Source organism: Periophthalmus magnuspinnatus, chromosome 4, assembly GCF_009829125.3.
Source record: "Periophthalmus magnuspinnatus isolate fPerMag1 chromosome 4, fPerMag1.2.pri, whole genome shotgun sequence".
NCBI lineage: Eukaryota > Metazoa > Chordata > Actinopteri > Gobiiformes > Gobiidae > Periophthalmus > Periophthalmus magnuspinnatus.
In genome coordinates this window covers 7,033,661-7,046,913 of record NC_047129.1, presented here as the reverse complement: position 1 = coordinate 7,046,913, position 13,253 = coordinate 7,033,661, and the positions used below count along the sequence as shown (strand labels likewise).

The following is a 13,253-nucleotide window of genomic DNA, read 5'->3' as shown; positions in this document are numbered from 1 at the left end:
GGGCCATTTTTGAGCAATGTGTGTTAATGAAAATACATAAAAGACATAAAAAGCATTGGGACACAGAGCTGAGCTGACCTGTGCTTTGAGATCCCATTGGGTTGATTCTGGTCCTCATCTCCATGGTGATCCAACATGGTGGACAGGCTGCTGCTATGGAACATTACAGAGTCTTCGTCGTCGTCTTCTTCCTCAGACGAATGACTGGCCACAGTCTCAAATCCACTCAGGGAACGCTCTGACTCTGAATCTAACACAAAATACACAGGGGTGAATGATTGTGTGGAGAAGTATTTTTAGAAAGGATCCCAAAAGGAAAAGGTGACAAAAGGTAGTGTGCTGAAACACCAAAAAACTTCTGGCGAGTGGGTAATTTGAAGCTGGTAAAACCATGTGCTATCAGTAGACTGGACATAATTCAAATGAACATAATTATAATCACAATTTTGTTTGTTTAAGATTGAAACATGTATATCATGTGTATCATAAAGCTAGTGGTAGAGGCAATGTGGGTTGAGGGACTAGCCCGAAGGTATTCGGTTGGGGTCTCCTCATCCACTAGCTAAGTAATAATACTGATCAAGATTCAGGCTGAAGAACTGGAAATCGGTCCCAGCTCTAGTACTGCAGTCAACCTGCTCCTGAAGTGAAGGGCAGGGTCAAATGTAGAGACACACATTTCCTCACGTCATGGGAATAATACATGCCATACATGCAGAACACCTGCCACTAGTTTTTTACAAAAAAACTAAACTTTAACTTTGTGTGCATTTCTAACAAAAATATTTTCCTCAGTTCCTCAAAATGCTTTCAAGAAAATCAAGTATAAATAAAGAATCCTATTTGTAACTGGTCAGTTACTAGTATAAAGACCAACTTTAATATCTAATATTTCATATTTAATAAAACAACATGTAGGCGGCAGATACACCTTTGTTAAACTATCACAAAGAAATATTGACTCAGTTGTAAAAGTCTGATATATTTCTAAAGCCACACTGAAGCACAAACTTTTAGCCCATCAATCATCATTAGTGCAGTCTAGTTCAAGTGCCACACAACATGCACTTTTGTCATTCATGTCTAAAAGTCATCCTCTGCATCCCAAATGAGTCCAACATACCATTCACCTTTACCCCCTGTCGAGAGACGCCCAGGGTCCTGCGGGTGAATGATCAAAACCATGTGACCAAAATCTCCTTGATCTTTCCATTCTCCCCAAAATTTCACCCACATTTGTCGACTCACCAGACACAGCGTCGTGAAACTCATCCTCGCTCAGGGCACTGCGTGGTGAAGATCCTTTGACCACCGACTGCTCTAGTTCATGGTGCTCCGTCGCCAAAGTCTGCAGCGCCTCGGACAGGATCTTATTCTTCTCCAACTCCTGCTCCAATTTCAGACTGCGCACCTGAGCTCACATCAACACACAAGGACAAAAGACAAATACGACAAGGAAGAGGTAATCAGTTATGGTGATACACGGCATAATTTCGTTTTTCACCATTTGTAAAGTTGCATACATGTGAAATCATGTTGAGCAGTTTTTTATGTCTTAAAAGAAGAAACATGTTACTTTGTATTGTATTGTATTACATGACAGTATAAAACATGCATAACTCTAATCCTGTTCAATTATCCAGAGGTAAAAGAACATGACTACACTGTCTACTATAGCTCTCTGGATCAAATAAATAATTATCTAATATGCCCATTCTAAAGATGCACTATGTAACTTTACTGATGGAGGGTACACCACTTCCTTTGCCTGGAGTGTTCCACTATCTAGCATTTATTTAATTACAGGCATTTTTATTACTCAAAATTCCTTGAAAACATGCCCTCTTACAGTTACTGGGGTCGTCTCTCTGACTTTTAGCTTCTGCTGGTGCCAACTCCTTGTTTCCATGGAGATAGATAAGTTTAATGCCCTTTTGTTTCTTCATGGACACTAGTAGATGGCAGACTTTTTACAGAAAAGTTACATAGCACAAAGAGAACTCAACTATGCTGTTGTTATTATTATGGTAGATTATGAAGAACAGTTTGGTCATTTATACAGCACTTTTTATACAGCACGTTTGTGGATACATCCATGGGCACTCGAGGCTTTACCTCCATTTATGTTTACCATTCACACTTTACATTCAGTGTCTCATACAGCAGGGTAGAGGAACTTGTCCAAGGATACAATAACAACATATGCAGTGGTGTGAGTGGGTATTGTTTAGTGAGTGAAGGTCTCTACTGAGTAAACTACTGCAGCCTCTAAACTTATTACACTATTTCTCTTTGGATTATCATAGCAGCAAATCAATTAAGGCAATCACAATATCTCTTGCGTGGATTTGAGAAGAAGGGATGGAATAATTTATATTGCACTAAAAGAGATTTGGCATTTGAAAACGCTCACAAAGTAAATGGAAAACATTGAACTATTTTTGATGGCACTTCTGTTTTTGCAAATGCACTCTTCATTTGTTGCCACTATATCAAATTATACAGCTGAATGAACTCCACCATTACACCAGCCATTGCTTGAATAATATTTCTCCCCTAAGTAAAAATGCATATTCAACAAACACATTACAGTGACCGTGACAAATTAATATTAACTGATCCCTTTTCTGATCCACGTCACAATATTAGCATAAGTCTTGTTCTTTTGGAGGAGTTTTTATTAGAAGTGATTGGATGCTATTCTAGTACAATTCCTATTAGTAGCTGTTTTCCTTCTTTGTTTTTTTTTTTGTTTTGTTTTTTTTGCACCAGTAGTAGTAGTAGAGTAAAATGTATGCTATTTTGTGTGAAAATGAGTCACTGCTATTTTGCTTGTATCCACACTTGTCAAATGAGGCAAACTCAGGGGAGAGAGGAGAGATGGATCGGAGCATGTTTTTGTGTAATGGACAGCTGCCTTGATGTTGCCTTCTCAAATGGCCAGGCAGCAACATGATTCTCACGCAGGAGGAGGATCAAATAACCAAATGGACTCAGATATAAACCATTAGCCAAACCTGTCCTTTTAGGAAGCTCATCAGTGCTGATATGAAGTTTGTCACCTGTGCTCTTTGCAAATTACACACAGATTTGAATCATAACCAGACAATAGATAAAGCATAATTGTGGGTAGTAAATTTGAAGTGAGGGTTTTAAGGACTAAATTATTTAAAAATGCACCCCATTATGATTTTGCCGTTATTATTCGATCATACCTGCACATCAGCACTACTACATCGCAGAGGGCCACAACTTATTTAGCTTTATTTTAATAATAATAATAATGGCTTACACTTGTAATGCGCTTTTTTCAAAGCCTCTCAAAGCGCTACACTATAGTCATTATTCATTCATTTCCACACTTGGTGATGGTAAGTTACTATTGTAGACACAGCTGCCCTGGGGCAGACTGACAGAAGCGAGGCTGCCAATCTGCACCATCGGCCCCTCCAACCACCACCTATCATTCGAGCACACACCACTTTCATACTAGGCAATGTGGGTGAAGTGTCTTGCCTAAGGACACAACGACAGAACTTGGTCCGAGCGGGACTCGATCCTCCTTGAAGTTAGTGGCAATTTTTGAAGCATTATTTTTTCCCTATTTCTGAGCTGTCTATGACTTCCTCCCTCTCTCTCACACACAGTTTTCTCTCGCAAACAACCTCACTATTTCTCATGGCTCTTTAAATGAGACGGCACCGCTGATGTAATGAGGCTGCTAAAATGTGACCGGTACAATCTGGATTTACAGTCAGAATGAAGTCAGAGAGCAGATTGACAAATAACTCATATGTACAACTGTGGGGAAGTCAGTTCAGTAAAGTGGTAATCATGATTATACAGATCACATTATAATTATGAGAAAAAAGTTAAATCCACCATTTAAGATGTTCAGATTCTTTCATTTGATCTGCCTTTGTTTGCATATTTGTTCGCTATCCTTTGATTTCAGAAATCCTTTAACTGTCCATTTCTGATATTTTAACATTGCAAATTACAGTATTATGATTGTGACATCTAATCTAATCTTGATTCATAGTAAAATCAATCACACATCACTGTGTCTCCATGTCTCTGACAGTGTGATTCTGTGACTATAAGCTCCCACAGTGTCCTCCCAGGGTCACACAGCAGGAAGTTCCTCTTTAAAGTTCAATGTGTTGTATGCGGCTGTCATTACGCTGCAATTTATACCACTTCACCTCTCCATCTTGTGTTTCCTCATCAGTAAAGGAAAACCAGCGTCTTGTGATCACTTGTAACAAGGCAAATCTGCTGTCAAATCTGTTTATCGAATCTGTCTTCATGTATAGCACATCTTTGAAGACAAATACGTGCAAAACACATGCAACAATACAAAGAAGAGAAAATAAAAAAGTGGTTGGTAATAGATTTTTTTCATGGATGGAGTTAAAGGAGGTTGTGTGTGAGTTGAGGGAAGTTTCAAAGTCCCTGCTTAAACTGCAACCCTCGCAACCCGGCCCCAGATGAACAAAAGAAGATGGATGGATGAATGGATTGATTTTTTTCACTTCACTTTTTTTTTGTTTATTGATTTGCTCTTCTCCGTATACAAGGTATGGAGCACAAAGTTGGACAGGATGAGGACAGTTCACTGGTAGAAAGAAAGGGCCCCCTTCAAAAAGTCATCCACTCAACAAACTATTTTGGGATTCTTTTGACTGAAATAAAGCGACAATTTTATAATTGGACATATTTTATGTATCTATCTATTTATGTATATTTTATTTATCTTATTCAACATAGGAAGGTATTTTTCTCTTAGATCTATAATGTGACAATTGTACAATCAGGCATAACATGGTATTCATCACCAATGCCACCCACAGATCACACAGATGACAGAGCCCTAAGCTCCTTTCGATTCCATGCAGATGGCTTCCCTTTATCCAACATTTTCACACAATAAATACTGCTCAAATTTTGTATTCCTGCTTGATTTATGTGTAAAAGTCACATGACATCATGGCACTGTTCTATTGTCAGTGTATATGCTGGTCCTTTAGAGTCAGTTCTACAGTCAGTTTGAGCCAGTGGGTGTTGAATGTCTGTGAAGTCCAAAAGTGATAATGCACAGTCCTCCAAGATGGTTTTTACCTGTTGTAGCCATGGTGACAGCTCGAATATAGAAATTGTTTTAGTGAATTTTGTGTCCTTGCTTTGCACAAGTCTACCCCAGTATCCAATAACTTTAATAGATATGTGAATTGGGATCCATCCAATTCACCACACACTATATTATTACAGGTGGACATTTTCACTTTTAAAATATATTTCAAAATGTTCCCAGATCCCCACATTTCTCTGGCATACAACACTGCACTGCTGTAACCAACTAAACAAAGAGCTCTGTAGGTTGTAAAGAAATAATAAAATAACAACAACAACAACAAAAACAACAACAACAAAACTTTAGGGTAATTTATCCTTAATAAAAATATTCTGCTGGTGCAAAACAAAGCTGATTAGAAATGAAAATAAACTTTAGCATGACTGGGATAAAACTATTATAAATATTTACTGTATTATTATCCCAACAAAAAGTCCAATAAAACATTTAAACTATATGCACAAAACATCAACTAACACATTTAAAGATGTTTTAATACATTTCACGGCTTGAAATAATATTGTTTGAATGCAGGAAACCCACCCATCCCCGTGTCATTTGTGTTTTTATCTCACAACACATGCACCGTCTGCTGGTTGTGTCTTGTGAATTACATGAAAATAAAAATAAAAAAGCTAAAAGACACATGCTAGAAATAGTTCCCACCTTTGTTATGTGAAGGTGAACACCTCCTGCCTGACATATTGAAGAGCCTTAGTGAGGATTCATCTCTGTTTGATTTGGGGCAGCGTTGTGCATCAAAAGCACAGCGCCACATATCAGTTTAAACAATCAGCAGGGAGATGTCTCTGACTAATGCTCTCTCAGATCTGCCGCTCAAATGAAACTCTGAGCTGAAAAAGTTGCTTAAAATGGAGGGTAACAGGCTAAATTTTTGCATCTAGACAATCGAGGCACAGATTACAGTTATGGGTGAAATAAGATTCGTCCACACTGATGAAAATGCAGGTACAGTGGGATATAGCATTAAGACCAGCTGTCACTATTACCTCATCAAACATTTACACAGTTTTGTCCAGTAACCACTCTTGTTATAATAACATGCTTGTGTAACTGATTACTTTAGACAACTATTTTACCGTACAAGCTTTTCTACCAATGTATAGTTTGATCACTGCAGTACTGTTGAGAAAAGCCACATTAATGTAAACATGTAATAAATGAATAAGTCAGACAGAAAACATAAAAAATTAAAGCCACAAGCGGCGATGATGGCCCTCCCCGCCACGCGACCGCCCGGGGCCGGCCGCCGGCAACCGCCCCCATGCACCATTTTCCCCACCTGGACCCCCCACGGCCGCAATCCACCCCCCTTCACACAGTTTCTATATAAATATGTGTGACCCACACATTATAATGGAGGTCCACGGCGTTGAACCGGCAACCTCGTGCACAATACAGGTATGGTGTAATGGACTTTTTTGCCTCTTTTGAGGTCCACAATGATCTCACCAACTTTCATGCCAATCGGACAAAGTTGTGTTTTTTACCTGTACAGTAGGGGGCGCTATGGAGGTCACTGGCCACATGTTTATTATGGTTCTCTATTCACAGTTTTAATCCGCATCAGTGATTAGAATTTGAGCTTTTTAGGTTGATCCATGTGTCTGTGAGAGGGAATCAAATATGCAGGAAAGCAGTCATATTTTGACAGTGTGCTGTGCATAAACCAGAAAGAATATCCCCAAAACGTGGATGATTATTGACAATAATCATGTGTACATGCTGTATGTGGAGTTTGAGGTAATTTGGATGAAAAACCTAGGACTAGATAGGTTTCATTTGCACTTAAGGAAAAGTTATGTAGGAATTTAAATCCAATGATGAAGTCATATTTTGAGGGCATCCTACTCATGAACCATAAAGAATATCCCCAAAACATTATTGACAATCGACATGTGTACATGCTGTATGTGGAGTTTGAGGTAATTTGGATGAAAAACCTAGGAGTAGATATAATTCATAGACATGCAAGTCAAAGTGCCAAGTGCCAATTTCTTTTCAAATCATTGCGCCCCTGATGGCCAACAGTGGAAAATAATCCATGGCCATAATGTAATTTTTTGTTTCTTCTGAGACCATGAATGGATTCCCCAAATTTCATAGGAATCGGATAATGTTGGCATTTCACCCCTATGGTAGGGGGCGCTATAGTGTTAATTTTGATTAAAATTAATATTGCATTCCATTCATGCCCCAATCACACATATGTGATGTGAATGTGAGCTCTGTAGGGCAATGCCTGTGGTCGTGAGAGGACATCGAAAATACAGGAAATGAAGGCGTTTTTTGGTGGCGGCGTACGGCAAACCGTGAGGAATTCGAGAAAACGTGGATGCTTTATGAAAACCCATGTGTCTGGATGTGGCATGTGAAATTTGAGCTCATTTGGACCAAAAACCTGAGACTAGTAGCGTTTTGAAAACAGGCTGCGAATGAAGTGGCGAATTTTTGATCCAAAATGGCCGACTTCCTGTCTGTCATAGAGCAGTACTTCAATTCATATTTATGCTTCTCCCCCCATTCTCTATCACTGTTCTGATTTTTGTGTGTGTTTTCCAAAATAAACCAGGCTCCTCTCCCATAGGGGTGAAATTTTAGGTGGCGCCGTCGAGTCAGGGGGCATGGGACATTTTGCCGACACCAATTTTATGAAATTTTTTGCCGAGCCGGTCGATTTTATACCCCCATGTGAGACTTTTCGTGAATGTTCAGGGGGTGAAAAATGCGATTGTTTTGGCAGAAAAACGAAGAACAATGTTAATATGCAGTGTGGCCCTGAGCTGTGTGGCTCTGACTCTATATGAGAGGGGTCTGTGGCTTTGCACCGGCAACCACGTACATAATACAGGTATGGTGTAATTGACTTTTTTGACCCTTTTAATGCCCCCAATTATCTCCTCAAGTTTCATGCCAATCGGACAATGTTGTGTATTTTACCAATACTGTAGGGGGCGCTATAGTGTTCATTTAGATAACAATTAATAGTGCATTCTATTAATACCCTGATATCACATGTGTGATGAGAATTTCAGCTGTCTAGAACCATGTATGTGCGTGTAAGAAATTTTTTAATGATTTTTTTTTAGTATTTGCGCCCCTGGTGGCCAACCGTGGAAAATGACTCATGGCCATAATGTAATTTTTTGTTTCTTCTGATGCCACTGATTTATTCCCCGAATTTCGTAGGAATCCGATAATGTTGGCGTTTCACCCCTATGGTAGGGGGCGCTATAGTGTTCATTTTTATTACAATTAATAATCCATTTTATTAATACCCTCATATCACACATGTGATGTGAATTTGAGCTGTGTAGACCAATGCATGTGCGTGTCAGACATTTTTCAATGATTTTATTTGGAGTCTTTGCGCCCCTGGTGGCCAAGTGTGAAAAATGACCTATGCCCATAATATTATTTTTTTGGTCCAGGTCATGCCCCCAATTTATTCCCCGAATTTCGTAGGAATCCAATAATGTTGGTGTTTCACCCCTATGGTAGGGGGCGCTATAGTGTTCATTTTGATTAAAATTAATATTGCATTCCATTCATGCCCCAATCTCGCATATGTGATGTGAATGTGAGCTCTGTAGGGCGATGCCTGTGGTCGTGAGAGGACATCGAAAAAACAGGAAACGAAGGCGTTTTTCGGTGGCGGCGTACGGGCGAACCGTGTGGAATTTGGAGAAAATGTGGATAATTTATGAAAACCCATTTGTCTGGATGTGGCATGTGAAATCTGAGCTCATTTGGACCAAAAACCTGAGACTAGTAGCGTTTTGAAAACACGCTGCAAATGAAGCGGCAAATTTTTGATCCAAAATGGCCGACTTCCTGTCTGTCATAGGGCAGCGCTATAATTATATTTTTTGCTTCTCTCTATGAGCTCTATCACTGGTACGAATTTCATCAAAATCTGAGTCGAATTGAAAATCTCAAAATTTCTAGGTGGCGCTGTCGAGCTGGTGTGCTTCGGACATTGTCGCGATGCCAATTTTATGAAATTTTTTGCCAAGCCGGTCGATCCTATACTGGACTTTTCGTCGACGTTCAGGGGGTGAAAACTGCGATTGTTTTGGCGGAAAAATAATAATAAGAAGAAGAAACCCAGGAAGAACAATGCCCCTCGCCATCACTTCGTGAGTGGCGAGGGCTAACAAGCAATCTTACAGCAATGACAGGTAAGAAATGGCTTGACAAATAGTGTGAACTTGAGAGTTTTCTTATAACAAAGCCACAGTAACATTTTGAGTAAGCTATTGTAATGGAGTAAATGATATATCCATTGGACCATAAAAACGTCTAAGCCATTAAACCAATTAAATTTACCAACCAATTACATACAAGATTGAATCATTTAATTGCCATCACACTGGGGAACACTCTAGGCTAAGTTATAACATCTCCACGGAGACTAGCAGGTGCTTACCACTCTAGAAAAAGGAAGTAGTGTACCGTTAACAAATGTTTATTACCGCTCTTTCATACAATGTTAAACTTTTACTTAGACTCAGCATCTAACAACTGACTTAATAATAACTCTAGTCTCCAGACAAATTAACACGCTTATAAATAAATCAACTTTTAGCCTCGCTGTATACAATGCCATGGATCCTCTTTATGCCAAAGGATGGTCTTACAGATACTACAGTAGCGTGATAAAGATTTATGTATCAAAATGAGTTGAATTTGCTGTGCTGCTGTTAGGAAATCCCATTTTCCTGATCCTGTTTGCTTCAGGCTCAAAGCGTGACAGATTTATTTGTTGAAACTGGGCTTTAGGTTCAGTATCCATTCACAAGTTTTCACAGGCACTTAACTAAACCGAGGGCTGCACTTTACCATAGCAACAAATACCGAAAACTAATCTTATTATGCAAAACCCTCCAAGTGAATAATATGTAAATGTAAAATGACTGTTAGGCACCATATAAACAAACTTGGATAATATTATGGTATTGTTGCACCTGTTGTGAGAGCTGCAAACACTTCCATCTAGTTTGCTCCTGAAAAGATGTAATCCTTCTATTACAATCAAAGCCATTTAAAGTAGCACAAAGAAAGCCCATCTGACAGCCTTTAATCACTGTGCTGGACTGAGCTGCATTCAGACAAAACAATGTCCTTATGAAAGGTTTTTTTTTTACTGCTCCAGAGGGTCACAAACAGTAAGACCTGCCTGATTACAGTACACACTTCACATTATTTGTAGCTGTCAAGATCACACAACAATTATGTATCTCAAATTTCCTCCTACTTTTCAAAGACGTGCACGTGTTAGGAAAATTAGAAAGACAATTTTTCATGGTAAATGGATGTGAGAGTGCATGCTTGTCTGTGCGTGTTTTTCTACTCAAAGGCTTTGTTTGGCAGGACAGATTTAAGCAAATGGCTGGAGCTAGGTTTCTAACTCACAATATTGAGGGCGTGTAAGTGCTGCAGCATAGACCACAAGACTATTATGCAACACAAATAGCGTCCAGTGTTTCCCATTAGTACAGGAGATTATGGTGGCCCCCCATAGTTTACTTTTGCTCCCATAATCTAAACAAAAATGTATAACACAAACTATACTTTATACATGTAGTACAGTCATAAATCTGTAGAAATTATTACATCTAAACTGTAACTAGTCCTTTTTTGCCATAAATTGGATTAAACAAAATGATTCAGATACGGATAACTTATTCCACCATAGTCTCAGTGTAAACCTGTAGGTAACACTGAGAGATCAGATATTGGCCATAGAATCAAACCCACAACATTATCAAAAGATGAAATGGATCAGACCTGGACAACTGAGGGATTACACAGACAACCCACAACATTGTCAACAGAAAACACTTAGCTCTTATTGCAACTATAAAACAACAAAGTCTGTCTCATATCAACAGACCAATGCCATTTGTATTTTATTATCCTTCTGAAGTGCAATGCAAACTTTCCTGGTCCCAAACTTTAAATAGGTTAAGTAATGCTGTACATTTACAGATTATGAGGGCATGATTGGCCCTTGAGACACTCACCCCTTCCTGCCTGGAGAAGAGGCTGAGGCACACACTGAGATTGGAGCTTGTTTCACCGGACAACTCGCAGATTTCTTGCATTTTGTCGTGAAATGTTGGTGGAAATTCTGAAAAACAAAGACAATGCAGCAGCAGCTCTAAAAGAGAAATAAAAGTAAACACAGAGCTTAAACTGCAATCAGGGCTCACTAAACAACATTAACCCTCACATGACAGAAACAGATGGAGTCAGAGTCAGGAAAAGCTTTTGCTAACACTTTTGTACATTTTCATTTACTTTATGATGCATATGGCTACATTAATCGTGAGTGGTATGTTTCGTATGTATTAGTGGGTGTGCGTCTGGGATGTGCAATGTTTAAACAACACAAACGACAATTAAAGAGATTTACTTTCAAGCAGCTTGTCATTTTTCAGCATAGACATGAAGGAAGCCACCTCCCTTTCCAGTTTCTTATGACTGGTTTCTGCCGCCTATGGTAAAAAGAGCAACATGAAAGAAAATAGTCAATCCCCTGAACTCTTTGTGCAATACAAAATTGTGTACAAAAATACACAGTTTAAAAATCTAACTTGAAGCAAATCGATACATACATACGAGCATAGATACACATCGACCAAGCCCTGGGCACACACACTTTATAGTAACTACACCTTAATTAACCTTAATAAAAATGAAAGCATGAAGACTCTTACACATAGTTTATTATGATTCAGGTTTAGTAGTTACTTAATTAAAGGATTAGATTTTGGAGTTTGTGTATTAATTAAGTAATTACTAAGCATTCATTCTAATCATTCTTTATAAACTATTTGTTCTTTGAGACTAGTTAGGTGTAGTTATTATAAAGTGTTAGCAGATGTCCTAGTTCAGGGGTAATTGCTCTACTCTCTAGCCATATATTATGTATTATCCATAATAGCTGCACTACATTTAAACTGCAGAATTACAATTTAAGGATTTTGGTCTATATATGAATATTACAAAATGTAACAACAAATCAAAAAATATAATACACTTACTATATAGGTTATATAAATTTGCCCACCTGTAGTGACTCTGACAGCCCCCCGAGTGACATCACTTCCTCCTCGTCCTCTGTCTCACTTCCCTGCTCCTGAGAGCAGTAGTGTGTACTGTAGGCAGAGTGCTCCTCCAAAGCATCCAGCCATGCCTGACAGGAGCACACAAGAATGAAAAATAAAGACATACAGTATGTTTCTTCTTCTAACTTTCCAATGGCTACAGAGAAATCGAGGTGTGTTTTTGCTTTTGCAATCAGAAGAAAACTGGTGCTCACCTTTCTTGTTGCCTCTGGATCGTTCTGCGCTGACACTTTGAAGTGATGCACACTATCATCAAAGCACTTGAGTGTGAAAAAACAGTTGTCTTTGGCTCGCATCTGAGACATAAAAAAACCCAAAAAACACAAGGTGTGCAAATATTAAAAATCACATAATGCAGTGAAAACAGACATGTCATCATGCACCCATTCTGACTAATCTTTTCACATACACTCATCTGTTTTGATTTTTGTTTGCTTGTTCTTAAGCATCCACTATATGTGACTAGATTACAACATTTCTTTATAAATTACCCATAGACCTGTGTAAATAGGAGGTAAATTAAATAGGTGAAGGCATTTATGAACAATTAATTTTCAATGTGTGTCAGCCTTGCAGTTATTTGGACAGAGCTAAAAAGATCCAAAAGTTGCTGGTTAAGTCCCTGGTCAACAACAATGTTGTCTAATGGCACTGCCACTCTCATTATTTATTTAAGGACAATACCTGGTATTTTATTTATTATGTGAATAAAATATAGTTTTATAAAACCTATGATTGCATGCTTTTTATATTGTATGTAATTATCTTAAATGTATCTTTAACTGCAGCTGGAAGCTGAGTTTTCCACAAATAAGGTGAACTTACCAAGAGGCTGGAGTTAGTGAGAGACTTGCAACCTTGCCTTTTGACATTGGCTACTGCATCTGACCTTGTTGTAGAGAGAGAGTGAGAGAGAGAGAGAGAGAGAGAGAGAGAGAGAGAGAAAAATATATTTTTTCCTTAAA

General features: G+C 38.6%; 1 protein-coding gene across 3 annotated transcripts in view; it reads right to left on the bottom strand.

Moving 5' to 3' along the window:
* Positions 1-13,253, bottom strand: part of osbpl1a (oxysterol binding protein-like 1A) — a 31,079-nt gene that overhangs the window by 11,928 nt on the left and 5,898 nt on the right. For all 3 annotated transcript variants that reach the window (XM_055221049.1, XM_033964912.2, XM_033964913.2), the window contains exons 11-17: positions 13,114-13,177; positions 12,483-12,584; positions 12,231-12,356; positions 11,574-11,655; positions 11,182-11,288; positions 1,249-1,411; positions 79-250 (exon numbers count right to left, since the gene is read on the bottom strand). In XM_055221049.1, the coding sequence (XP_055077024.1) occupies positions 79-250; positions 1,249-1,411; positions 11,182-11,288; positions 11,574-11,655; positions 12,231-12,356; positions 12,483-12,584; positions 13,114-13,177 (816 nt within the window). The remainder of the gene's footprint in view (positions 1-78; positions 251-1,248; positions 1,412-11,181; positions 11,289-11,573; positions 11,656-12,230; positions 12,357-12,482; positions 12,585-13,113; positions 13,178-13,253) is intronic.